The sequence below is a fragment of the Trachypithecus francoisi genome, unplaced genomic scaffold (assembly GCF_009764315.1).
Source record: "Trachypithecus francoisi isolate TF-2019V2 unplaced genomic scaffold, Tfra_2.0 Lachesis_group3, whole genome shotgun sequence".
Lineage (NCBI taxonomy): Eukaryota > Metazoa > Chordata > Mammalia > Primates > Cercopithecidae > Trachypithecus > Trachypithecus francoisi.
In genome coordinates this window covers 161683833-161711573 of record NW_022681468.1, presented here as the reverse complement: position 1 = coordinate 161711573, position 27741 = coordinate 161683833, and the positions used below count along the sequence as shown (strand labels likewise).

General features: G+C 41.6%; 2 protein-coding genes and 1 long non-coding RNA gene across 9 annotated transcripts in view; all 3 read right to left on the bottom strand.

The window, feature by feature from the left end:
• Positions 1–1639, bottom strand: part of LOC117070975 — a 40172-nt gene extending 38533 nt beyond the window's left edge. For 2 of the 3 annotated variants that reach the window (XR_004432126.1, XR_004432128.1), the window contains exon 1: positions 585–1638. This is a non-coding gene — a long non-coding RNA (uncharacterized LOC117070975). Of the gene's footprint in view, positions 1–584 lie in introns of all 3 variants that reach the window. The other variant, XR_004432127.1, reaches the window with a different exon arrangement.
• A 776-nt stretch (positions 1640–2415) lies between these two features.
• On the bottom strand, positions 2416–27490 carry SNRPN (small nuclear ribonucleoprotein polypeptide N). 2 transcript variants are annotated; one of them, XM_033190755.1, is made up of 10 exons: positions 27359–27490; positions 20027–20122; positions 14245–14395; positions 7149–7294; positions 6121–6272; positions 5206–5317; positions 4592–4744; positions 3388–3526; positions 2681–2806; positions 2416–2592 (listed from the first exon to the last, which is right to left on the bottom strand). In XM_033190755.1, exons 4-10 carry the CDS (start codon positions 7149–7151, stop codon positions 2555–2557), a joined length of 723 nt encoding a protein of 240 aa, XP_033046646.1. In that variant the 5' UTR covers positions 7152–7294; positions 14245–14395; positions 20027–20122; positions 27359–27490; the 3' UTR covers positions 2416–2554. The 2 variants fall into 2 exon arrangements, with proteins under 2 accessions (XP_033046646.1, XP_033046647.1); XM_033190756.1 differs by lacking the exon at positions 14245–14395 and having other exon boundaries at positions 27359–27427.
• SNURF (SNRPN upstream reading frame) lies at positions 2422–27528 on the bottom strand. Of its 4 annotated transcripts, XR_004432123.1 has the most exons (10): positions 27359–27528; positions 20027–20122; positions 14245–14395; positions 7149–7294; positions 6121–6272; positions 5206–5317; positions 4592–4744; positions 3388–3526; positions 2681–2806; positions 2422–2592 (listed from the first exon to the last, which is right to left on the bottom strand). XR_004432123.1 is itself a non-coding variant. In XM_033190757.1 (4 exons), exons 1-3 carry the CDS (start codon positions 27370–27372, stop codon positions 14290–14292), a joined length of 216 nt encoding a protein of 71 aa, XP_033046648.1. In that variant the 5' UTR covers positions 27373–27490; the 3' UTR covers positions 7183–7317; positions 14245–14289. The 4 variants fall into 4 exon arrangements, 2 of the variants coding, with proteins under 2 accessions (XP_033046648.1, XP_033046649.1); XR_004432124.1 differs by lacking the exons at positions 2422–2592; positions 2681–2806; positions 3388–3526; positions 4592–4744; positions 5206–5317 and having other exon boundaries at positions 6220–6272; positions 7149–7218; positions 27359–27490; XM_033190757.1 differs by lacking the exons at positions 2422–2592; positions 2681–2806; positions 3388–3526; ... (1 more) ...; positions 5206–5317; positions 6121–6272 and having other exon boundaries at positions 7183–7317; positions 27359–27490.
• Positions 27529–27741: the final 213 nt, after the last annotated feature.

The window sequence follows — 27741 nt, the reverse complement described above, 5'->3', positions numbered from 1 at the left end:
GGAGTGCAGAGGCTGGAGTGCAGCGGCGCTATCTCGGCTCACTGCAAGCTCCACCTCCCACATTCACACCATTCTCCTGCCTCAGCCTCCTGAGTAGCTGGGACTACAGGTGCCCACCACCATGCCAGCTAATTTTTTGTATTTTTTAGTAGAGATGGGGTTTAACTGTGTTAGCCAGGATGGTCTCGATCTCCTGACCTCGTGATCCGCCCGCCTCGGCCTCCCAAAGTGCTGGGATTACAGGCGTCAGCCACCACGCCCAGCCACGTGTATGTATTTAAATGCAAGAATGTAGGATGATTTTTAAGTAACACCAAGCATTAACTACCAAGAATGTTTTAAGACGGGTACGTTGATGTATGTCCCTAATGGAAACACGCAGAAGCTTAGACTAGCATTCCATAACAAAAGATTCACCATACTCAATTATACTATCTATATCCCAAGTTTTCTTCTAATACATCATCACAATCAGGATTCTCAAAAAGTCCAGGGAGCTCCAGACAAAAGAAAATGTATTATCACCAAGCAAAATAACTGCAAGAAGCAAGCATCTTGCGGAATCTAGAGTTCTTATAACTTACCTTTAACTCATGGAACAGGCCATATTTAATTAAAAAGGTCCTGAAAACAGGTTTTCTTCAAATATGCTGCATAATCACTCATGCCAAAATCTAAGGGCCATCCATACCAGCAAACCAATGCAAGGAGAAATGCTTCCCCTCCAAAAACAAAAAAAAAAGTATAATTAGAAGTAGTTCCAGAGCAGTATGGGAAGAAATCACAGGTTGCTCTACATACTACCCCACGGTTTGTAGAGGAAAAGTGTTTGTCTTTTCATCAGTCAATTTGTGTGAACTGAGGAGCTCTGTCTCCAAAGATCCAGATAAAGTACTTCGGCTGTGGCTTTGGTAAATCAAGAAGTTTAATATTTACAAATTCTGAGAACACTGATGTCACACCTGTATTCTATAACTCCTAAAGCAACTAGGTTTGGCCTCTTTATTTTCCTTACCTGAGAGTGGCCATTAATCCAAGAAGCTATTCGGGCAGAGACCATATCAAGTCAGTTACAGGAACTGTTGTTACTCTGATAGTTCCTTTTCCTTGAGTAATTACCACCTGCAAGGATGTGATTTAAAAGATGGAAAAGGTGACATTCACAACCACTCCTGGTAAATTCAAGAGAAAAAATGTAACTCCAATCAGTCTATCAGTATTATCATGGAGCTAACACCAATCTCTATAGCACCTGGTAATCAACTGTTACAATCACTATGAATCATTCCCTTGCTGCCTACTCTAAACCTTAGCTGCAAAACCTAAAAATCTCTTCCGTTTTATAAATGGCTTCTTTGTCCTGTAACCAACTCGAACTGGACCTAGAGACTAGGGCATTCCTGAACTATTTACTCCCAGTTTGTCACTTAGTGACACCACTGAACGTAACTGTAATTTGTATTTCAGTGCACCACGTATGTTTTAGTGTGTCAGTTATCTCTATTATCAGTGATACAACTTATTAACTCAAATATGCAACCTCCTGCCTCCCAGTACCCAGGACCTTCCACTCATTTAGTAATTTATAAATAAATACTTACTCGGCCGGGCGCGGTGGCTCAAGCCTGTAATCCCAGCACTTTGGGAGGCCGAGACGGGTGGATCACGAGGTCAGGAGATGGAGACCATCCTGGCCTATGCGGTGAAACCCTGTCTCTACTAAAAAATACAAAAAACACTAGCCGGGCGAGATGGCAGGCCCCCGTAGTCCCAGCTACTCGGGAGGCTGAGGCAGGAGAATGGCGTGAACCCGGGAGGCGGAGTTTGCAGTGAGCTGAGATCCGGTCACTGCACTCCAACCTGGGCGACAGAGCCAGACTCCGTCTCAAAAATAAATAAATAAATGAATGAATGAATGAATGAATGAATACTTACTCACTCAATGGTCGAAAATGATTATTCCAGTATCACATCCTCTACTGTGATGATAGGGCACTGTAAAACCTGATCAACTGAGGTCAACATCCCAAGAAAAAGAGTAACTGCTATTTCAAAAGCCTTGATACGTAACAAGCATGACCGTGATTCACTACAATTTCCTTCAGTATATAGGTGGCCTTACAAGGGCTTTCATCCCATCCCCACTTCCCTTCAGATAACACGACTTAGTAACAGGAGAAGCAGGAGGCCACGTGTGAAGCCGCACAACCACTTAAAACCCCCAGGTCAGGAAAACATAATTAACCAACACCAGTCAATGCACAAAGTGAAAGTTAGAAAGCAGAAAACCTTTTTATCCTAAGAATGAAAGAGAATATGATTTGAATCTACTGCTTAATAGGTATCACCTCATCATCCACAGTAACTTAAGATCTCATCAAAATCAACAGGCAAAACAATATATACAACAGTACCTCACAGTTTAATTGCTCTATGCATTTATTATTAGCTATTATTAATGCAGAATGAGGGGACAAAAAGCTCACAAACACTCTACACAATTTCACAAGACGCATTGCAGGGGAAAAAGTGACTGAGATGGATCAACAGTATGCTAGGGTCTTGGTGGACGCATTCCTGGGGGAGGTGGACCTGGAAAGGAAATAGAAACATTGAGAAAAAGAGGATATACATATTCAGGGGCCTGGCTGAACCATCACGCCCCTATGCTCCCACTCACCTCTAATTCCTGGTGGAGGGGGTCTCATTCCCGGAGGGGGCATGCCTATGGGCGTCCCTCGAGCAGGGGGAAGCCCAATTGGTGGGCCCATGGGTGGTCTCATACCAGGTGGAGGAGCCATAATGCCTGTGATGAAAAATGGTAGAAATAAAGGCCTTGCCAGGCACGGTGGCTCAAGCCTGTAATCCCAGCACTTTGGGAGGCCAAGACGGGCGGATCACAAGGTCAGGAGATCGAGACCATCCTGGCTAACACGGTGAAACCCCGTCTCTACTAAAAATACAAAAAATAGCCGGGCGAGGTGGCGGCGCCTGTAGTCCCAGCTACTCGGGAGGCTGAGGCAGGAGAATGGCGTGAACCCGGGAGGCGGAGCTTGCAGTGAGCTGAGATCCGGCCACTGCACTCCAGCCCGGGCTAGAGCGAGACTCCGTCTCAAAAAAAAAAAAGGCCTCACAAACCGGCTTAGAAAAGCTGTTAGAATTTAGCCCAAATAATCCCTAAAGAAATGGGCCAGACAACAGTGATAAGAGTCAAATGATTCCCATATGACAATTACTCTTCTATGTCTTTCATTAAACACCAGTACCTAGAAGAGGGAGGAAGCATATTCCCCAGATTCTGAGTTAGGCTCTCAGGCTGTGTCTTAAATCAGTAAGCTCTCTCTCGTCAGAGACTCAAATTCGTCTTAACGTTCACCAATCCCTTACCTGGAGGTGGGGTTGCTCTGCCGACAGGTGGGGGCGGAGTCCCCCGTCCTGGTGGGTACTGTGTTGGGGCTCCAGCAATGCTGGCAGTGGCAGCAACGGCAGCAGCTGCTACAGTGCCTCTTCCCTGTGGAGTCATTACCTGAGAAGGCAAGGCGAGAAACAAAGTGATACATACCTTCACGTTATTCAAACAGAAAATAAATGAGAAAAATGACCAATTAGATACAAACAACTGTTGCAATGTTGTACTTCTCTCATTATTCCCATGGTTTTTTTTTGAGACAGTTTCACTCTTGTCACCCAGGCTGCAATGCAATGATGCAATCTCAGCTCACTGCAGCCTCCCACTCCCGGGTTCAAGCGATTCTCCTATCTCAGCTTGCTGGGTAGCTGGGATTACAGGTACCCCCAACCAGGCCCAGCAGTTTTTTTGTATTTTCAGTAGAGATGGGGTTTTCACCATGTGCACCGGGCTGGTCTCCAACTCCTGACCTCAAGTGATCTGCCCACCTTGGTCTCCCAAAGTGCTGGACTACAGGCATAAGCCACCGCACCTGGCCTATTCCCATATTTCAAAAACTAATCTTAGCCGGGCGCGGTGGCTCAAGCCTGTAATCCCAGCACTTTGGGAGGCCGAGACGGGCGGATCACGAGGTCAGGAGATCGAGACCATCCTGGCTAATACGCTGAAACCCCGTCTCTACTAAAAATACAAAAACTAGCCGGGCGAGGTGGCTGGCGCCTGTAGTCCCAGCTACTTGGGAGGCTGAGGCAGGAGAATGGCGTAAACCCAGGAGGCAGAGCTTGCAGTGAGCTGAGATCTGGCCACTGCACTCCAGTCCGGGCGACAGAGCGAGACTCCGTCTCAAAAAAAAAAAAAAAAAAAAAAAAAAAACTAATCTTAGTACACTGACATCCACAAAGCCCTTTGATCTTTTCAACTGAGGTATATCCATGCATTCTGTTCACTCACCACTAGTGGCAAGTTACTCTTACCAAGAGTAACTCGGGTAATTTTAATCACCCAATGACCATTTTAAGTAGCTAGTTTTATTCCCTTCTTCCTGTGTATCTGTCCGTTGGTTCCTCCTAGACCATATGCTGTTTACATAGTATGACATGTACACTCAGGTTTTTAAATCTCCTCAGCCTCTGGCTTAGTCACATTCTCCCAAGAACATAAAACCCTCTTCTGGTTCCTCACCTGCTGGGATGGTCCCCCAACTCCACGGACAGGGCCTGCCAATCCAGCAGGGGCCTGGGGAATTGGCACACCAGCTGGTACTCCTCTACCAGCTGCCCTACCAACCCCAGGGCCTCCAGCAGCTCCAGCAAGCGGCACCCGAGCAATACCAGTCTGAAACAAGAAAATTTATAGCCTAAAACCAAACAATTTACAAGTTCTCAGTATTTTTATGCATCAGAGATCACTTCTGTCCACCATTTTCCCAGACACCTATCTCATATTAGTTCTGTATCCAAATGAACAAGCAAGCAAGTATACCATGGAAGTATCTTGTGGACAAAAAGCGCATTATTTGTCAAATTGTGAAAACAGCTCTTTTATAAACATACCAAGCAAACATGAATCAGCAACTCCTACCCTCACCTAGGTAATGCCCAGCACACAGAATAATTCGCCAAAAAACCCTTAATCCCAAATAGCATAGGCAACCAACAATTGATATTAAGTGCTTGGCACATTTTATTTGACAATCCATGTTAAACTGTGTTTGTGCTGTACCATGATTTCAGACATCTCACATAATATGATGTCCTTGCAAATTAAAGTTCTGTCCTGCCCTACATCTTCCTTACATCTTTGGGGGGTGGCCCCTCCACAGTCATGGATACCAAGTTCTCCCCACGCAGCAACACCAGACCCAAAACCCGCTTTTCTTCACGCTCTGGTTGCTTCGCATTCTTTGGCCTACAAATCAGAATTAAATTTTAGTGAGATAAATTTTAGTGACCCCTAGATCACTCACTCATCAAAATATTTATACAACCTCAAGTATCAATGAAGGCAACCGATGCTAAACAGATATTGAGTATCACTGAAAAACAAACCCAAAAAATTCTGTAAACACAGTTAATATACAAGGGTAAATAGTAAAGCTGTTTTCTGATCTAACTTTAGTCTTTTACAGAATGTTCCTTTGATGTTACACTACAACAAGACTAATTTCTTTTGTAAAATGCCTTTTAAGGAAAACAAAGTTGAAACTTTGGTTTCCATATTAAAATGGAAATTTCTTTAAAAAATTACTTAAATAATTAAATCATAATGACAGGGTGACACAACTGAAATAATGGGAACAGTAATAGGCAAAGAGAGGATAACAAATAGCAACCATATCCCAACTCCTCAACCATGAAGAACAATTATTCTCTATTTCAACCAAGATTTATTCCATCTAAGACTGATGCAGAAGCCATCCAATTAACAATAGCATTTTTCTCAATTTTAAAAATAAACATAACTTAATATTTTGAGCATAGCATACACTTTTATTCCCAGTAATAAATCCATGATTGTCTCACAAACTTAAAAGAGTTTATATGCAGACTCTGACCTAATTCAGAGATCAGGTCAAGAGGTGAAATAATAGACTGGCTCTACCATAGCTTCCCTACCTACCTCAGTTACTCTTGGAAATCCCTTACTCCAGCTCTGGCCTTCCCTTCCCACTGTCTCTGCATCCAACCCCCATTTACCCAAATCAGCCTTACTTGATCTTTCTGAACTCATCACAATCACAGAGGATCAAATTCATATGCTTGTCAAAAGCCTTAAAGGTGCCAATGAAGATTCGGCCATCTTGTAGGATACATCTCATTCTATAGTCAATGTGCTGCAGCATCTTGCTACTCTTGCCCACAGTCTGGAAGCAGTAAGACAAGAGTCACGTTCAGCTTGCCAACACCCTAGTCTTCTAATCTTCTGTTTCTTCTCCACCCTTAATATAATCCAAGCCTGGTTTCCTTAACAGATACTCTCTCCTACTTTTTCACCAACATTCTTCCATATTTAGTATGGGTCTCTGGAGGACCACAAAGGATTATGAAGTATTTTTTCACATCTCAAGAACCAGTTTTCACCTCTTTAGGGGTGATTATTCTTCTCTTAGACAATGCATGCTGTAAACTGTCCACTCCCCTAACTAAATCAAACCACAATGATTAGGGTGTTCTCTCTCTCCAGACTGCTTTTCTCTGTACTATTAACGCCAAAACCCTTCCATTTTCAAAGTCCTCTTTATTTCTATTTTAATCTGACCTGGGAGTCCATCATCTGCAGGATGGTCCTTCACCACTGGTGGAATCATGACCAAATACTCCTGTATTTTCTCACATCATAAAACATTTCTCACGGCCAGGCACAGTGGCTCATGCCTGTAATCCCAGCACTTTGGGAGGCCGAGGTGGGTAGATCACTTGAGGTCAGGAGTTTGAGACCAGCCTGGCCAACACGGTGAAACCCTGTCTCTAATAAAAAGGCTGAGGCACAAGAATCTCTTGGACCCAGGGTTGTAGTGAGCCAAGATCACACCACTGTACTTCAGCCTGGGAGACAGAGCAAGACTCCGTCTGAAAAAAATAAAAAAAATCAGCTCATCTCCAGCTGATACTCAGTGCAATGAGAACCTATATCCATGGACGTGTACTAACATTCAGAACCCAAAATCACTGCACATGCTGGCAAACTATTTCAGCCCTTACATCACGTTTTCAACCCTCAACCTTATTGTACAGCTTACCATGATTGCTGTTCCACCAAATCCAATGTCCACAGTTAAAACTTGGTGCTTCTGAAGACCTAGGGGAAGGCTATAGATAAAGGTATGACGCAGGTTCTCCTAGAAACAATGCAAGCTGGGCAGAAGCTTCAAAGAGTAGACGGAGCCTGCAGAGGAAAGCATGTTAAAGCTGCACCGCAATCTACCATATTTTAAAACAGGCATGAAAATCACTGACAGACATATTCAAAAACATCCTTCCTCTCATACTAGCTTCCTCACCAAGGGACTGCCAAATTTCACTAGTCCCATTCTTAACTGTCACATTTGACACACTTAGGACTGATGAAACTCACTGAATTTTATTTTACCTAGTAATTCCTACATCTTTCAAAAACTAAGCTTCATTTTCCAAAATTTAGTATTTTTCTTTCCATCCTCATTTAACGTAATGTGTCTCTCTCTAGTTCAGAATTAATATCAAGTCATCTCTATATCAACATCTCAGTTACTCTTTCATTCAGATTTTTCCTTTTTTCTTTTTTTTTTTTTTTCAAATGAACCAAGTCTTTATTGAACACATACAATATATTCATCCAGGTTCTAGGTTTTAAAGATTATAATTAAGTTTATACAATGATATATAGTCAAGAACAAAGTTTTGCATCTTATAAGAACATGCAGTCATATCTTAACACAATATTATGATGTTTCCATATCTTGTGGTATTGCCATGGGAAAACATAAATTTGTTGTTGTAAGTTTACTGCAAAATCAGCTGTCAGATAAGCCTTAATTTATTTTTTTTTTATTTTTTTTTTTCAGTTAAACTCAACTTTATTCTTTTTTTTTTTTGTTTTGTTTTGTTTTCCAATATTTTCTTTTTTTTTTTTTTTTTATTATACTTTAAGTTCTAGGGTACATGTGCATGACGTTTATATCATGTATAACTCCCCCATGCAATCCCTCCCTCCTCCCCCCTCCCCATGATAGGCCCCAGTGTGTGATGTTCCCCTTCCCGAGTCCAAGTGATCTCATTGTTCAGTTCCCACCTATGAGTGAGAACATGCGGTGTTTGGTTTTCTCTTCTTGTGATAGTTTGCTAAGAATGATGGTTTCCAGCTGTATCCATGTCCCTACAAAGGATGCAAACTCATCCTTTTTTATGGCTGCATAGTATTCCATGGTGTATATGTGCCACATTTTCTTAATCCAGTCTGTCACAGATGGACATTTGGGTTGATTCCAAGTCTTTGCTATTGTGAATAGTGCCGCAATAAATCTATGTTGTCATTTGCAACGTTCTTTCTTACCCTAAATTCACTTCAAGATGATGGCAGGTAATCTTTCCCCACTAAGAGCCAAATTTGTTATAAACCTGCCTAAGACTTCCCATGTCAAAAGAGGATACACAACTATGGAATATATATAGACTCACATAAACAACTTTCATACATCACGTAATGAAGGACAAAGTTATAAATCACGTTAACGACTGGGTTCGGTAGCTCATGCCTGTAATCCCAGCACTCTGGGAGGCCAAGGCGGATGAATCACCTGAGGTCAAGAGTTCAAGACCAGCCTGGCCAACATGGTGAAACCTCATCTCTGCTAAAAACACAAAAAATTAGCCAGGCATAGTGATGGGTGCCTGTAATCCCAGCTACTCGAGAGGCTGAGGTAGGAGAATCTCTTGAGCCTTGGGGGCAGAGGTGGCAGTGAGCCGAGATCACGCCACTGCACTCCAGCCTGGGCAACAAGAGCAAAACTCCATCTCAAAATAAATCAGTCAATCACGTAACAATGGGGATACATGAGGAGAAATGCACTGGGTGATTTTATCATGGTATGAACAGTGCACTTACACAAACCTAGAGGATACACAGAGTCTACTATACTCTTAGGCTATATGGTAGATCCTAGACTACAAACCTGTACATCATGTTACTATCCTGAATACCATGAACACTCACAATACAATGTTAAACAGAGAAGAGGCTGGGTATGGTGGCTCACGCCCATAACCCCAACACTTTGGGAGACCGAGGTGGGCAGATCACCTGAGGTCAGGAATTCAAGACCACCCTGGCCGACATGGTGTCTCTACTAAAAATACAAAAATTAGCTGGGTGTGGTGGAGGGTGCCTGTAATCCCAGCTACTCAGGTGGCTGAGGCAGGAGAATCATTTGAACCCAGGAGGCAGAGTTTGCAGTGAGCTGAGATGGGCCACTGCACTCCAGCCTGGGCAACATAGCAAGACTCCATCTCAGCGGGGAAAAAAAGAGAAAAGGTACAATAAAAACATGGTTTTGTAATCTTAAGGGACTGCCATCACACATGCAGTCTCTTGTTGACTGGAACTGTTATGCAGCTCATGACCGTAATCAAACATGCATACATACTGTTTTCCTTTTCTCCATAATTTAAAAAATACTATTAAATATGGCAACCAAATCTAGCCTGAATTGTAAAAGGTCTCAAAGTGCTTAACACACTAATTTAAAAATGGAACACAAATTACTTTTGAAAGGATTCAAAAGTATTCCTTTGAGCCGAGATCACACCACTGCATTCCAGCCTGGGCAGCAAGAGTGAAACTCCATCTCAAAAAAAAGGGAATACTCTAATGCCTGGCTGTCATTCAGTGGCCATGAATCTGATGTCTGTACATTTAAAAAAGTATTAAATAAAACTTGTAAAGATCTTAAAAGAACTTTTCAAATAAGCAAAGACCCCCACAAAAATTAAACGTAGTTTCTGACCTATATATAATGAGTGAGAGAGTTTAAGGCCTATAAACTTAGAAGTTTTGAATATTATAATTCTTTATAAAGCAGTCTAAATCCAAGAAAACATGGTATGTGAGACTCATTAGCAATATCCTTTTTTTTTTTTTTGAGACGGAGTCTCGTGCTGTCACCCAGGCAGGAGTGCAATGGCACAATCTCGGCTCACTGCAGCCTCCACTTCCCGGGTTCAAGTGGTTCTCCTGCCTCAGCCTCCTAAGTAGCTGGGAATACAGGCACCTGCCACCATGCCCGGGTAACTTTTGTATTTTTAGTAGAGATGAGGTTTCGCCATGTTGGCCAGGCTAGTCTCGAACTCTTGACCTCAGGTGATCTGCCAGCCTCGGCCTCCCAAAGTCCTGGGATTACACTGAGCCAGCACGCCCGGCCAGCAATATCCATTTTTATAGCATTGCAACAGTTGGGACCTTCAGCCATCCAAAGAGACAACGAGGATCATGACTGTGAATGAGCATGACAGATCTTACTGTGCTGATGAAAATGTTTCCTGAGTAGTTCATGTCAATGATTGCACAGTTCTATAAATTTACTGAAATCATTGCTTCATGTACTTGAATTGGATGGATTTTATGTTTATCAGCTCTACATCACTAAAGCTATTTTTTAACCATTTATGCCAGAGGTTGGAATTTTTTTGTGAAAAATCAGACCTTGGCGATGACCTTGAGCAATAGGATATAAATAACTCCCACAAGCTTAGCAGTCCATATGTATGAAAGACACCTAGGGATGTGAGTTATGGCCCAAAGAACCGAAGACCTAGAGAATTAGGGATAGATTATTTTAAAAATATATATATATTTTTTATATATTTATATATTTTGCATATATGTGTGTATATATATCATAAACAATATAATAAAATAATAACCTGTATAGATAGAAGAGATACATGTTTCACTCACAATAGGAGTTGGCCTCCTACAGCAGTTAAAAGGATTCCTTTAGAAGATAGATTTGAAATTTAGAAACAGTTCTCTCTCATCCCTAAATGTGATACAATGTAGTCATGACCTTGTAAGTGAAAGAAAATAAATCACTGCAGGGTGGTCAAATTTATCTTTACAGCACAAGAAAACAAAGCTTCAAGAGAAAGGAGACAATAGTAGCAACATCACACTGCAAGGATGGATCAGCAGTCACAGTGTATCTTCGGAGATCAAAGGACACATAAGCAAATAAACCAACTGGTATCCCTCAGGGAAGCACAAGTTCTCAAACTTTAGGAAACTGTAGATGTTCAAGTGATTAAACTTCGTAAAAATGTAAATCTACTTTAATTCAAAAGTAAAATAAGACGGCTAGGGTTGGCCAAAGCACACATAGCAAAAAGTAAAATAAGATGACTAGGGTTGGCCAAGGTACACATAGCAAATGAGAGACACCACAGATACAGTATCGGGATTCATCTGTTAAAATTTAAAATTATAGAGGGTCTCCGTAGAGATCCTCCATCGAAGAGTATGCAAAAACAAGTGACAAAAGAAAACTAAATGCAAAATATTAATATGCAATAATTCCAATTAAAAACACAAGAAAACAAATTTCTTTTATTGGAAAGGTTTAACAAAAACAGAAAAACACCAGAATACAAAGGGTGTTACTGAGAAACTAATGGTCTACTAATTTTTAGTGGCAATCAATACTTCTCATGATGTGTTTAGAAAACAATGTAACAAAAACGTTTAAAAGTCATACTAACAGTACACCCTGCATCCCAACTACTAGGTAAGAATCCAATTGGATATGTACCCTAGTAAATATTTAGGTACCAAACAAAAATAGAACTAACATTCATAACATAATGTTTTTGTTTTTTGAGACAGAAGTCTTGCTCTGTTGACCAGGCTGGAGCACAATGGCACAATCTCTGCTCACTGCAACCTCTGTCCCCAGGGTTCAAGCAATTCTCCTGCCTGAGCCTCCCGAGTAGCTGGGATTACAGGTGTCTGCCACTATACCTGGCCAACATTTGCATTTTTAGTACAGACAGGGTTTCGCCACGTTGGCCAGGTTGGTCTCAAACTCCTGACCTCAGGTAATCCACCTGCCTCGGCCTCCCAAAGTGCTAGGATTACAGGTGTGAGCCACCACACCCAGCCACGTAATAGTTTATTTTCCTATTTCTCCTGGTCATAATGTGCCTTACATTTTTAATGAAAAAGGTACCAAGTGTTTAAATGTCATTAAGACTACCCATCTGCCTCCACAGCAGGCTTTTTGACATGACTCTTGGACTGATCCCTTCCCCAAGAAATTCATCTGACTGTCTACCCTGTAATGCATGCTTCATACATACTTCTATAATCCATTCTTCAGCACCTTCTATGACATTATGACTATATTCACTGGCCCCCACTTTGGTGTTTTCTTCTTTGAATCTGCTCCTCTAAAACAAAACTTAGCCAATTTTTTTCTTTTAAATAGCAAGATACTAAGTACTTTACGCTTTGCCTGTCCTTCAATCTGCCACAACTACTCAAAGCTGCACCACTGTAGCACCAATGTGGCCAAGGATAACATAATACATGAATTTAGCTGTGTTCCAATAAAATTTCATTTATAGATACAGGTAGTGGTCCAGATATATTACCAACCTGTGTTCTACAGGAATACTAGTAACGAGTACTATCTAGGTAGAACTAGCAGTTGAGACTAGAATAAGATATAAATAAATACCATAAAATTAGATGGTCCTACTTGCACAGTATAATGTATGACTTAAATGCTGTATTTAAAAATTTACAAAAATCTGTGAACTGAACTGAGGAACTGAAAAATTCCTAAAAAGAAAAAAATCAGTTGTGCACACCTATTCAATGAAAAATTTCCTTACTCTAGGGAACAGCTTGGGACAATGATCAGATTCCAATCTGCTTATGCAATTACTAGAAAACGTTGAGTATAAAGGATTCAAGAAAGGAGGATTTCTCAGAAAATTTCTGTCTCCTTTGATTTAAACTCAAAATTGGCCGGGCACAGTGGGTCACGCCTGTAATCCCTGCACTTTGAGAGGCCAAGGCAGGTGGATCACCTGAGCTCAGGAGTTTGAGACCAGCCTGAAGAACATGGTGAAACTCCATCTCTACTAAAAATACAAAAATTAGCCAGGTGTGGTCGGGGATGCCTGTAATCCCAGCTACTCGGAGGCTGAGGCAGGAAAATCACTTGAATCTGGGATGCAGAGGTTACAATGAGCCGAAACTACACCACTGCACCCCAGCCTGGGCGACAGAGTGAGACTTCATCTCTAAATAAATAAATAAGTAACTCAAAATGGTGCCCATAAACAAGCCTCATTGATTCCAGTTGAAGAATAATATTTCAAAAACAGACTTTAAAAAAAGGCTAGAAGAAATTTATCAGTAAACCCAATTCCTCTCTGCTCTTACTTTGTAAAAAGTAAACAGTAAACTCTCAGAAATGAGGGCATTCTAAACTTAAAGTAGAAAAAAAAAATCACAAAGGAAAAACAAGAAAATAAATCAAAACCAACTTTGTAATAGCTTTTTCCTAAAAAATGAAAGCAACAACATAAAAAGAAACCAAATAAATCTATATCACGTTGAAAATTTATCATATTTTTATTACATTGCTGATTCAAATAGGAAATACATTGGTTAAAACAGAAAAGTGAGAAAAAGACAAAACAAAAAGAATTAGTAAATAAGCATGAGAAAGTATTTAGATTCTCTAATACTAATTGTTAATTATGTGTTGTGTATTTATAATTCACTAGACATAAACTCAATTCGAATTAAAATAATGCTGTGAAAGTGTGTTGTAACTGGCCTTTTATTTTTTGAAAGCAATGAATACTAATACTTTGCAATAAATTTAGAAAAATGTCCCTTAAGTTCATATTCCTTGATTCAATTTATTTCTACATCTGCGTATCTGAAAAAATTATTCTACCTTAACTTTTATACAAAGCTATCTACTAAAGCTTTGTTCAAACTACTGGCAGAAAAAAATGACACCTCCCACAAAAGGAAATTATAAAACATTCAGTAACAGGGTATTTAAGAGCCATTTATAGTGAAATATTTTTATATCATTTAAAAAAAAAACACAAAAGAAAACTACCTGAAAAACATGCACTACAGTAACTGGAATACAGAAACATGACAGAAGTGTCAGGGCAGAAAATGTAAGGTCCTGCTTTTACTTTTTAAAACTTTCTGCAATGTGCTTATTCTATGAAGCTCTGAGGAAAAAATGTAATGTGTGACTGATGTAATTAAGAGAACCCTCAACACCCATTCTTTAATGATTCTTTATTCTTGATCATTGCTGCATTAGTTCTAACCTGGTTTTTGCTTGGAATCAGATTCCTCGCTATTCCAATATGGCTTTAACCACCTCTTGGTGTCTCAGCTAAGAATGCCTGCCTCAGTTCAGCCTGGAAATCCACCACAGGTACTTGCTGCTGCTGAGAACGCCTCGGGTACAACTGACACCTACAACAAGAGCACAATATATATAAATGATAAAAGGACATTTGTCTTTATAAGAAACCATGTGAACAAAAACTAGGGACCCTTACATTTAAGAAGATATTCCTTTTTTTTTTTTTTTTTTTGAGACAGGGTCTCATTCTGTTGCCCAGGCTGGAGTACAATGATGCAACTTTGGCTCACTGTAAACCCCGCCTTCTGGGTTCAAGTGATTCTCCTGCCTCAGCCTCCCAAGTAGCTGGGATTACAGGTGCCCACCACCACACCCAGCTGTTTTTCGTTTTTTTTTTTTCTTTTTTTAAATTGGAGGTGGAGTCTCGCTCTGTCAACCAGGCTGGAGTGCAGTGGCGCAATCTGGGCTAACTGCAAGCTCCGCCTCACGGGTTCATGCCATTCTCCTGCCTCAGTCTCCCGAGTAACTGGGACTACAGGTGCCCGCCACCACACCTGGCTAATTTTTTTGTATTTTTAGTAGAGATGAGGTTTCACCATGTTGGCCAGGCTGGTCTCCAACTCCTGACCTCAGGTGATCCACCCACCTTAGTCTCCCAAAGTGCTGGGATTACATGCATGAGCCACCACACCGAGGCAAGATCTTTAGGGTCAGAGCATGACACTATCTTATGAGAAATTATAAAACAAAACAGGAATCTCTACACAGTGATTGTGCAAGGGGATTAGTGGATACTTAAGATACTTACCAAGTCTAGAACTATTTCCAAAAGAACTAAAAGCACAGAGCTGGTGGCCCTGAAGAAACACCATCAGTACCATATATAGTCACCAACTTTCAGTTATCCTATGTGAACAACCCTTTCTCCCCGGGGCGAGGGGAGGGACATGCTACGAAAGCATTTGCAGGGAGATGTTCAGGCTGTCCTTCATACTGATCCTCCTGACAAATCACTACCTGAAATACAAAACTTCCAGGGCTATTTAAGGGCTCTTAAAATATGTAAACCCATCATCTACTGGTAAGCAGGGAATTCCAGAGAAAAGCCCTCAACATACCCCTGTGAATGGGTAACCTGGCTGTGAAATCTGATCATGAGAAGGAAGAGATACAGGAAATGACAGCTTGCCTTCAGGTGAGGAGGTGGGGAATCACCAGCAATGCTGCCCTTGTTGGTATGTAAGGATTTAGAAATTGGACTTCTTTCTACAGTTGTTCAGTCACATTTTAAACATGTTTCTGTATAATACAGAATTTAGCTGGTCTTTGCTCCTGGTTCCTGGGAAATAACCTATACATCCTGGGAATTTACCAAGTGAAAGAAATGTGCTTGTTATTCCAGGCGGGTCCCTAGGATCACACCTGAGTTCACGGTAATGCGATGTCTCAAGATGGTGACTAACCAGGCCACAAAAGATCAAACAAAGATTAAAGGGGTGGGGCTGTGAGCAAGCCCTCCTGGGAGGTCAGGAGAGCTGCTGACTGAATTCAGTGACACGTCCAATGATTCAATCTTGTCAACATAATGAATCCCCAACAAAAGTCCTGGACATCAGGAGTTCTGGTGAGCTTCCTGATTGGTGATCTACACTAATGGGCAGATAATGCATCCTGACGACAGGGAAGCTTTGTGTGGGACCTGCCTGGATTTTGGTCTATACATCTGTTCATTTGTATCCTTTATAATAAAACTAATATGTATAGCACTTTCTTGAGTTCTACTTGTCATTTAAAAAACCTTAGTCAATTATAAAATCTGAGAAAACAGTAGAGCCTCAGACTCTATAGACAGTTGGTCAGAAGTGTGGGTGCCCTGCCAACCCTGGAGCTTGGACTTGGTGTCTGCATTGAGAGGAATGTTCTGGAAGGCATCTGCACAACTGTGAAATTTGCACTAACTCCAGGTAGTCAGAATTGCACTGCGCATACCTATAAATCTTCACACTCGAATTCATAGTCTACTTTATACTCTAATTCACAGTCTAATTACTGAATAAATCTTAATTTGGGCATTCTCCATTCTAACCTTTTGTTTACAAATGACAACTAAGTCTCTGATTTAATAAAGGTCTAAAAAGTGTTTCAGTCAAAAAAAAATCTGTTATCTTGAAACTTAAGAGAATTCTCTACTGCAGTGTCCCCCTCAGATTTAACCTGTAACCCAACAGAAGACTAAAGACTGAGAAAATATGAAGCAGCCTATACAGTATTTAATTCATAAACTGCAGAATATTAATTTGAAAAGACATTTGAAGCTCTGCATAAAATAGATTAAGACAGCCCTCCAGCTCCAATTTCCAATTTCCCTTCGAACTCACAATGCATCATCCAGCCCCAAAGAATAAGAACTGATTTAGTGACACATACACAGAATAAATAAAAAAACTTAAATCAGTGAACTTTTACTTTATTTTTTTGAGATGGAATCTCACTCTGTCACCCAGGCACAGCCAACGGCACGATCTCAGCTCACTGCAACCTTTGCCCCCCGGGTTCAAGTGATTCTTCCACCTGAGCCTCCTGAGTAGCTGGGATTACAGGTGCACGCCATCACATCTGGCTGATTTTTGTATTTTTCTGGAGATGAGGTTTCACCATGTTGGCCAGGCTGGTCTTGAACTCCTGACCTCAGGTGATCTGCTCACCTTGGCCTCCCAAAGTACTGGGAATACAGGCATGAGCCACCGTGCCCAGCCTCCTTCATTCATCTTTAGTGCTAATAACCACACAGCTCCTCCAGGAACACTGCCTCCCAATACTACTTACGGTTTGGGAGGACGTAGGAGATGAATGGGTAAATACTGAACACTTCCAGTGTAATAATCTAAGTATACCAATCCTGAGAATCCTAAACACATGGATAATGAGGCAGTGCTAATCAATCCTGCTTACCCATTCCATAATCCAATTACTCTCAAAATGAAAAGGCACAACTGGGAAAATTATACTATTTCCCTAACTCTACACTTTCCTCAGATCATTCCCCCAACTCAAGACCCTGCAGTATTTGTACATACGTATGCAGTGCAGATTAGAAAAAGTCAAGTTATTTCTTCTTCAAAACCATCTAAATGTTTCCATAAATATGGACAAGATGCCTAGAAGGCTTACCTCATCCCACAACAAGATGAGGATGAGAATACCTGTTACTGAGTCCACACTGAGGCTATATAGGAAAAAAACTACAACAAAAATATAGCAAGATAGAACCTTCACCCACTTAACAGTCCTAAAACTAAGAGTCCTAACCCTCAGCCCTACCTCCACCACAACCTCTGAACCACCTCTAGAAACTCAGGGAATAGTAATGGCACTTCAAAAAAAATGTCAGAGTTACAAAATAATGAAGAGAGAGGCTGGGCGCAGTGGCTCACGCCTGTAATCCGAGCACTTTTGGGAGACCAAGGCAGGTGGATCATCTCAGGTTGGGAGTTCGAACCCAGCCTGACCAACATGGAGAAATCCCATCTCTACTAAAAAATACAAAATTAGCCAGGAGTGGTGGCACACACCTGTAATCCCAGCTACTTGGGAGGCTGAGGCAGGAGAATCACTTGAACCCAGGAGGCGGAGGTTGCACTCCATCCTGGGCAATGAGAGCAAAACTCTGTCTCAAAAAAAAAAGGAATGAAAAGAGGAAAAAAGAGATTACCATATCCAATAAAATGAACGATCGAATAACGTATTATAAAGGACAAATTATACTACACAAAATACTTACAAAATATTTATCAATATACAAACAAAACATACATAAAATATGTCTTCTAAAGCAATTTTTAAAATGAAAAGTATATACTCACAAAAATAAAAAACAGCAAAATAAATCAGAAAAAATAAATCTTTACCCTCACCACAATTTAAAACTTGCTAACAGATGTTTGACAACTTTTTTTTTTCTTTTTGAGACATGATCTCATACTATCACCCACTGGAATGCAGTGGCACAAACATGGCTCACTGCAGCCTCAACCTCCTACTATCAAGTGACCCTTCCACCTCAGCCTCCCAGGTAGCTGAGACTACAGGCAGACATCACCACGCCTGGCTAATTTATTTTTCTGTAGAGAGGAGGTCTCCCTATGTTGCCCAGGCTGGCCTCTACCTGCTGTTCAGGTGACCCACCTCAGCCTCCCAACATGCTGGGATTAGAGACATGAGTCACCATGTCCAGCTCAACTTTTCACATATAAAATGAGGAAATAACAAAGCACACACAAACTACTACCCAGTTTTTACTATGAGGAAAAAACTTTAATTTGGAAAAATAAATAAATTAGTATTCATACACTGCATTTTCTTTTTTTTTTCCTGAGACAGAGTCTGGCTCTGTCACCCAGGCTAGAGTACAGTGGCGCCATCTTGGCTCACTGCAACCTCCACCTCCTGGGCTCAAACAATTCTCCTGCCTCAGCCTCCCAAGTAGCTGGGATTACAGGCACACGCCACCACACTCGGCTAATTTTTGTATTTTTAGGAGAGATGGGGTTTCACCATGTTGGCCAGGCTGGTCTCAAACTCCTGACCTTGTGATCTGCCTGGCTTGGCCTCCCAAAGTGCTGGGGCCATGCCTGGCCTACACTGCGTTTTCAAAGTGATTGTTCTTTCCATTGTTAATAGTCAAACAATTCAAACAAAATACCCAGCAGCAAGCTAATGATTAAAATAATAATGTTATCACACCACCCACACTTTGTAAAATAGATTTATGTGTACTGATATGAAAAGATCACCAAGACATATTATCAAAATAAATACAGCATGGTGTCGCATGCACACAAACTTCAAATGTGTCCCATGTCCTCCCTTTCTCTCCACTATACACACAATACCTAGGACAAGGTCTGAAAGGACAGAGGGCTACTTACTTAAGGATTATCTTTGGGGAGGAAAAGGCCAGTAAATTCGTAGTTGCTTTAAACTACTTTTTAAATTCGTAGCTGCTTTAAAATACTTTTTATGCAAAACTGTTTTACAAAAAGAATCATCTTCATGAACTATTGATACTTATAATTAAGAAAATAAAACAATTGAAGCTAAGAAAAAAAATGCTATCTACTGACTGTCAAAATTTTAATGGCAATGACTAAATACCAAAGTTTCAATGTAGTCTAAATATGTATTAGGTCATTTAAAATGCTCACATATTTTTAATTAAAATTTCCCTTCTAGAAATCTAAATTAAAATGTGTCTGAATGTGTCTGTGTATACATCCTATATATACATTCCACACATACATACTAAAAACAGGATAAAAAATACAAATGTAGTTTAAATTTTAACAGAATGCACTAACCAAAAACAAACACCTAAATATCACAGAGCAAGAATGAATATGTAAATTAATCACTTCAGCACACAGTACACATTCTGCAAGCATACAAAGTGATTTAATAATATAAGAATGCAGAAAAATTTAAATATGCTTATGTTGAAGGGTAATTACAAAATTGTATAAAGATAAATGCACTTACACATGTATAGGAAAAAAGAAAATTATACTAAAATCTTTAAGAGTGTGAATTATTTTAGGACAGTATGGTTAAGAATTTCACTGCTTTTTTACTACATGTTCTGTATTATATGTGTCTGCTTCTTCAATTATGTTCATTTTAATCCCCTCATTGCATGTTATTTTGTTCTACTCTGAAATGGGATTCCGACTTGCATTTGTACTCACTCTTGGTTGCTCAGTGAGGCAGTCCTTCTGCGTTTGACTTGGACTTCCACCTCTGGTACGTGCTGTTCTGTAGTTCGTCTCAGGTGTAAGCGATCCCTGAAACAGAAAAGAGAGGGATTTGTTTGGTAGACTGCATCAATCTATGAAATAACTATTTGTCAAGGTTATATTTAGAACTACATTTACTATAATGGATTTTTAAATCTAATTAAAACAAGTTAACATTATTACAAGATCTTTAACCTTCAAACAGTCAGAATCTATGATATAACCACTTCTTTTCTCCTTTTAGAAGCCCATGACATCAGAAAACCTGGTTTTTAAAAAATCAGGAAATTAAAATAATCTACCTCTATTTGTAGTCATGTACATATAAAATTCCCACTTACGCAGAGATATATACACACATTACACCACTGCCCTTACTTACCTTCCCTCCAAAAACTGTAAACCTGATTTCAAAAATGGTTTCAAAAAATATTTTTAGGATACAATAGACATACTTTTGTATTGTAGACTAGAACATAGTTTAAATTATAAAATATCTACTTAAAAAAACATGCAAATAGTGCTTTCTTTAGGATTTGAAAAGCAACAGAAGAGTTGCTCAGGCTAAAAACTATCCACATATCAAAAACAAACAAAAAAAACCCACCATGTTATGTCTGCAGAACCCCTCACAAAATGGCTGCTCAAGGGAACAGAACATGAAATCAGAAACAGAAACACTCAGACTAGCCATATTAAGGACTACAGAAACCACCTATGAACCCTTAAAGATGATAAATCAGAAAGATCAGCAAAGTAACACAAGTAATAACTCAAAAGCAAAATTCAAAAGATAAATGCCAAAAGCTATTAATAATTCTCTGAACCCTGATGTTTTTAAGAAGTCATGTTAGACTTTTAGATTGGCAAAATAGCTTACCAATAACGCACAGCTGTTTTAGTCCTTCGGGAGTTTAAATGTTCTAATCAAGCCATACACACATATTCGATTTCTCAATGGTAAACTTTTATACACTGATAACGTTTATTACTTTTGATTACACAATGGTCTATTAAATATAACACCTGAATTACAAGCAGTATAAGAAGAGGACTTCATCAAAAAAAAAAGTTCTGAAAACATTAAAGAAAGTGAAAGGATAACCAGAATAGGAAAAAATATTTGCTAAACATACAGCTGTTTCTAGTATCCAAAACAAACAAAAAGAAAATCCAAACAATGAAAAAAAAACACGGTAGGGAGAGGCAAAGGAAATCTTTTTCAGGTGATAGATACATTTATGCCACTAATTTTGATAAAACAATGATTTCAAAGGCATGTACTTATCTCTTAGCATATCAACTTTTAACATTAACTATCTACAGCTTTTGTATGTCAATCACATCTCAAAAAAGTATTTTTTCAAGTTTGGTATCAGGAATATGTAAGGAACAACATACAACTCAACAATAAAAGGGCAAATTTTATTGCTACAATGGGTAAAACACTTGAATAGACAGTCTTCCAAACATATACAAATGGCTAATCTATATGAAATGATGCTGCAAATCAAAACCCCAATGAGGCAGGGCGCAATGGCTCATGAAAGGCTGAGGCCAGCCGATCACTTGGGCTCAGGAGACAAGCCTGGGCAACATCTGTAAGAAAAAATACAAAAATTAGCTGAGTGTGGTGGTGCATGCCTGTGGAGCCAGCTACTCAGGAGGCTGAGGTGAGAAGGCACTTCAGCCTAGGAGGCAGAGGCTGCAGTGACCTGAGATCATGCCACTGGCACACCAGCCTGGGTGACAGAGCCAGACCCTGCCTCAAAACAAAAAAAAAACTACTGAAATGCCACCATCTGACACCACAGTATTTGTGAAGGATATGGGGAAATTGCTGGTGGAAACATAAAGTGGTATATATAGCCTTTGCCTACTTCCTAAAAATGTTAATCACGAAAGTAACATATGACACTAACTCTACTGCTAGATAGAGTAATATTACAAGACCCAAACTCAGCCTCCAAAGTAGCTGGGATTACAGGCATGTACAACCACACTCAGCTAATTTTTGTATTTATAGTAGAGACAGGGTTTACCATGTTGGCCAGGCTGATGTCGATCTCCTGGCCTTAGGTAATCTGCCCACCTCAGCCTCCCAAAGTGCTGGGATTACAGGCATGAGCCACTATGCCCAGCCAGTTCATGTTCTTTCTATTATACCTGCAACCTTTCCAGCTACCACTATACTCTCATACTTCCAAAAAGACAAAATTTCAAGAACCTGGCATATACTAGGGCTACGTAAAACTTTGTGAAACTAATTCTTTGTATTAAACATATTATACATGTTCCTAGTAGCATTATTCATAACAGCCAAAGAGTGGAAACAACTCAAATGTCCCATCAACTTATGAATGAAGAAAATATGGTATATCCAAAGGATTACCATATCCAAAGGTATATCCAAAGTCATTCAGCCATAAAAAGGAATTTAGTATTGATGAGTGCTGCATTATGGTAGCCAAACAAATATAGCTAATAATGTAGTACATTAATATAATACAATTAAACTATCAACTAAACCATGATTAATCTAATAGTATACAACTGCAAACACTGTCTTACCAAAAAACAAACAAAAACCAGCAGCTGCTCAATATGAAAGGTCTGAGGTCAACTGAGGAAACAGCCATCAAACCAAAATATTCTATTATCCTATTATTTCAACTTTCTGAATTTACCTTTTGTGTGTGTGTGTGAGACAGAGTTTTGCTCTGTCACCTGGAGTGAAGTGCAGTGGCATGATCTCGGCTCACTGTAACCTCTGTCTCCCGGGTTCAAGCAATTCTTCTGCCTCAGCCTCCCAAGTAGCTGGGGCTACAGGCACGTGCCACCACACCCGGCTAATTTTTATATTTTTATTAGAGACAGGGTTTTACCATATTGGCCAGGCTGGTCTTGAACTCCTGACCTCGTGATCTGCCCGCCTCGGCCTCCCAAAGCGCTGGGATTACAGGTGTGAGCCACCACACCCAGCCCAAATTTACCTTTTTTTAAATGTAGAGACAGGTTCTCACTACCCAAGCTTGAACTCCCAGGCTCCAACAATCCTCCCGCCTTGGCCTCCCAAAGTGCTGGGATTATAGACGTGAGCCACCACACCTGGCTTAAATCTACTTATTTTTAATCTACATATAAAATGTCATCTATGATGTTTATTTTGAAAACACTGGTTTATTGAATGTTCTAGATACATACACACATGCATTTATCTAACTGCATCCCCAACACAGAAACCAACATTTTATGAAACTGAGGATATCACGAAAAAATCATCATATATAAATGGTGTTAAATATTTGCCCTCAAATCACTTACACTGAAAGTAACAATCTGGAAATACATTGAAAAGCAAAAAGCAATGGGATCCCAACTTTATTATGGCCTAAATTTTCCATAAAATTTACGATGTCAAGAATAAAAATAAATAAACAAAGAAAGCTGGCCAGGTACAGCAGCTCATGGCTGCAATGCCAGCACTCTGGGAGGCCTAGGCAGGAGCACTGCTTGATTTCAGGACTTCAAGACCAGTCTGGGCAATATAAGGAGATCCCTCTCCACAAAAAAATAAAAAGTTAGCTGGGTACAGTGCCTCAAGCCTGTAGTGACAGGTGCTTCGGGGGCTGAGGCAGGAGTCTGGATTGATTCAGGAGTTTGAGGTTACAGGGACCTATGATTACACCACTGCACTCCAACCTGGGCATCACAGACCCTGTCTCCTAAAAACAAAAAAATAAGGTTAATGAAAGCCTGATAATCTGTACCCCACGAACACAAGAAACCTCAGTGCCTCCAAAATAAAACCTGCAGAGGATTAACAAGAAGAGAATTTGGGCTAGCCACAGTGGCCAGAGAGAGACTGAGGAGGGAGAGGATATAGCTTGAGTCTAGCTGTTCGAGTCCAGCCTGGACAACATAGGGAGACTCTGCTCTACTAAAAAAAACAAAAACAAAAAAACTCTGAGCCAGCTAGCATGCCGAAATGGAGAGAGGCTGTCTTAGGTAGTAACAATTCTCACTCAAGCTTTCTGGCTCTGGGCCACAAAAAAAAAAAGGGACAGGACCAGCGACAAGTCTTCGCTTGGAAGAAGTAAGATTTTTAAACCTTCACTGTCCCAGTCATTGAGGGCAGTACTTACAACCTGCTTACTTAAATGATTCTTCATAAAAATAGCTATGTAACAGAGGGCAGTGGCAAAGGAGGTTATCTTGGAATCCTTGACACCTCATGAACTAAATTTTTTGGAAAACAAAAACGTTTATTAGGAAAAAGAATAGGGTAAGGGAAGCATCAAGATACAGAGTAACTATAAATGGGGAAAACATTTCAGCAATGACACACTGGTCAGACAGAATAGCGAAATTAAGATAAGGCAAGGTCTGTGAATAAACCCAAACCAGCTACTACCCTGCCTGAGACAACAATGTAAGCGTCTCTCAACCAAGCTTCCTTGCTCTGCATCACAAGAAGGGCTGCCACTCCCCGCCTCCAAAAAGCCCTAGCACAGAGCCAATTCACTGAATAGGTCACAGACCTCGAAACTTCAAGAGGCCTTTCCAAAGGGATCTGCCATATTGGGATCCCGGGCCTGAATGCAAGACTACAAAATGGCGGACCAGACTAAATACTGAGTTTGCAAATAGCCAAATGACCAGAAGTTAAACCAAGAAATATATGTATGTTAAGTGCTATCTTCATGCAAGCAGAAAAAAAGTAAATTATAAGTATCATATAAAATCCCAGACTCCTGCTATTTTTAAAACTACCCAAAAACAGATTATTCCAGAACAAGGCTTTTCAGGCTTCGTAGATGTAACTTTTTCTGTTACAACTCAGTGCAACCAGACATACCAGTTATGACATATACCAGTACTGGAATATAAAAATGCAGTTATTCATTAACCTTTCTCACCAAATTTTTGTAGTAGCTCCAACTTCAAAAATGATCATCATTAATTTAAAAATCCAAAAAAAGACATTAACTCTGATCCCAGGCACAACCCCACCCCAGTAAGATCATCTCCACTTTTCTGCTTCTCTTTTATTTTCTTTGTGCAAACACAACTTGCAGCTTTCAAATCCCAGAAGATGAAGAGGTCCAGTGTTTGAAATACCTTTCAACCTTGGTTGGGAAGAGCCATCATGATATCCTCTCCCCCAACCCATTTAAGGGAAGTATGCTGTGCATCAGAATGGACTATCCAGAGATTAAGAGTAAGTGAATCTTAAATAGAGTAAATTTGACATTTATCAAATGTGTCGAGTGGAAATCAAAGACTACAGGGAGTTAAAAAAGGGGTTAACAAGTCCACTTTGAATAGAGAATTAGCGCACAACACAACCAAGAAAAGAACTACAAAAATGAAAAGGCAGGATTTTCTAGGGAGTCAGAAAACAAATTTAAAATCTCTATCATTAATGGAGGTTTCCTGAAGCAGCACAGCAGGTCTTGGGGTGCTGCACCTTTGATGGCCTCCAGACCTCCACCACTCCAGTTTACTGCAGAACAGAAAAGCAGGAGCCCAGTGCAGCTGCCATTCCACACAAGCGGAGGTGGTACAAATGCCTGGCCTCTAGCCACATTCCCCTCCAATCCTCTACTGCCGCACTGTGGGTAAGGGGTGGCTGCCAAGCTTGCTAGGCGGAGCCTATGCCAACCCACCTCCCTCCTCCCCTCTCTACTGCGCCACAACCGGAAAGGAACAGCTGCTGTATCAGCCAGGTGAAGGGGAGGGCTGCCATCCCTTCCAGGCAAAAGCTGCATAAGCCCCTACTCCCCTGCTCCCCGTCTCGCCCCATTGCAAACGGAGGCGACTGTCACCTCTTCTGCGTCTGCGCAACCTGCATCCTTCCCCAGGCAGCACTTTGGGGAGGAGGCAGCCGCCCACCTTAGCCCGCCTCCTCTCCTTACCACTGCACCCTAAAGAGGGTACGGCTGAAACTTCAAAACAGCAGAAGCTGAGCAAACACACCAGCCGCCCCCTTCCCACTGGCGGCTCTATAGAGAGGAAGCGGCCACCCCCACCCTGAAGCGCTTGCGCAGATCTAAGCCGCTGCAGCGGCGGCCATCTTGAAGGAGCCGCACAATGGCAGTGACGCAACACAGACCCCCAGGCTGTGTCGACACAGCCTTCCGAGAGCTGGTTCCAGAGAGAAACAATTAAAAAAAAGGTAACCCTCAGGCATCACCTGGCCTATCAGTCAAAAGATCTGTAAATGCAAGTTCTGCACATCATTCCTGTCTTCTTATGCCATAGCTTCAAAAGCGAGGGTTCCTAAAGGGTACACCAGGCAAGGATTCCACGCATTTCTGCAGCCCCTGCGGCAGTGTAGGCGTTGCGCAGTTTTAATAAAAAAGCACCATCACCACAGCAGACAAACCAGATGACCACCGCAGGTCACAGGAAAATTAAAGGCTGCTGACTGTGCTACTGCCCCTCCTTCTGATGCCCCCTCCCCGCCACAGCGATCATCAGCGTCCCTTAGTCACTCCAGACAGCAACAGGCCCCGCGGCCGCCATGCCCACCGCCTCCATGCCATGCCCACCGCCGCCATGCCTACTGCCACCAATGCCCGCCGCCAATGCCCACCGCCGCCGCCTTCCTCCTACCTCCCAGCCGCTTCCTTCCCGCGCCGCGATCACCAACACAACCCCCACCATGGTCGCACCGACTTATCCCGCTGGTCCACTGCCATAGCCTCCTTGGCTCGGTCACTGCGACGAATCCCCCCAAGTCGCCCCACGTACCTTGCTCCACCACGCAGTGGCCACTTCAACACACCCACCTGCGCTCGACACCCCCTAAATACCCATCACTCCACGTACCTTCGCCCTGCCACGATCACTCCAATATACCTACCTCCGCCTAAAATCCCGATGCACTGGTCCCCCCACGTACCCTCGCCACGCGGAACCGCAATCACTCCGATGTACCCACTTCCGCCCATGTCCCTTGCTGGCTGCGGTTACCCCACATGCTCCCCGTCACCACCGCCCTTCCCACCGCAGACACCCGCAATAGGACCTGTCGCTGTCGCGACACCACAGGGCGGATGGAGGACGCGCCCCAAAGCGAGCGGACAGGGTACCATCGGGGCAGAACGGCACAGCCACAAGCCTCTAACATTCCGGATCTGGTTCTCCAGAACAAAGGACTTTAGGACCCAAATCCCCAGTTTACTGAGTACTCCAAGTCCTGAGAACTTGGAATATCTGATGAATAACAGTGGCTGCTCCCCAGGCTGTCTCTTGAGAGAAGCCACCGGCACAGCTGACCTTGCTCGCTCCATCGCGTCACTGACCGCTCCTCAGACCGATGCGTCAGGCATCTCCGGCGGCCGCTCCACTCTGCGCCAGACTCGCTGCAGTAGCGTCAGGCTTCGCACACATCCCCACCTGAGCATGCGCACTAGCCCGCCTCTGCGGCCGCGCAGGCGCGCTTGTTTGCCGCAGTGCAGGGGTCCCAGTGCCCTCCCTGACCGGAATGACCTGGGGGGTGGGGGCTACTGGACCCCTAGGGCCCCACAGCACTGCTGCATTGAGAGGGGGCCTCTAGAAACCATAAGCAACCTGGGATCAATGGACATGCCTATTTTTTTAAATGTGTAAAATACTAAAGAAATAATTCTTGGTTCTACAATAAATGTTTGCACACACCA

Coding starts and splice junctions, on each gene's coding strand:
- SNRPN (XM_033190755.1), bottom strand. Junction 3,527..4,591: donor TTGGGGGACCATCCCAGCAG/GTGAGGAACCAG, acceptor TTGCCTTCTCAG/GTAATGACTCCACAGGGAAG. Junction 2,807..3,387: donor CAGAGCAACCCCACCTCCAG/GTAAGGGATTGG, acceptor TTTTCATCACAG/GCATTATGGCTCCTCCACCT.
- SNURF (XM_033190757.1), bottom strand. Junction 14,396..20,026: donor GCCTCACTGAGCAACCAAGA/GTGAGTACAAAT, acceptor CTCTTGTTGTAG/GTGTCAGTTGTACCCGAGGC.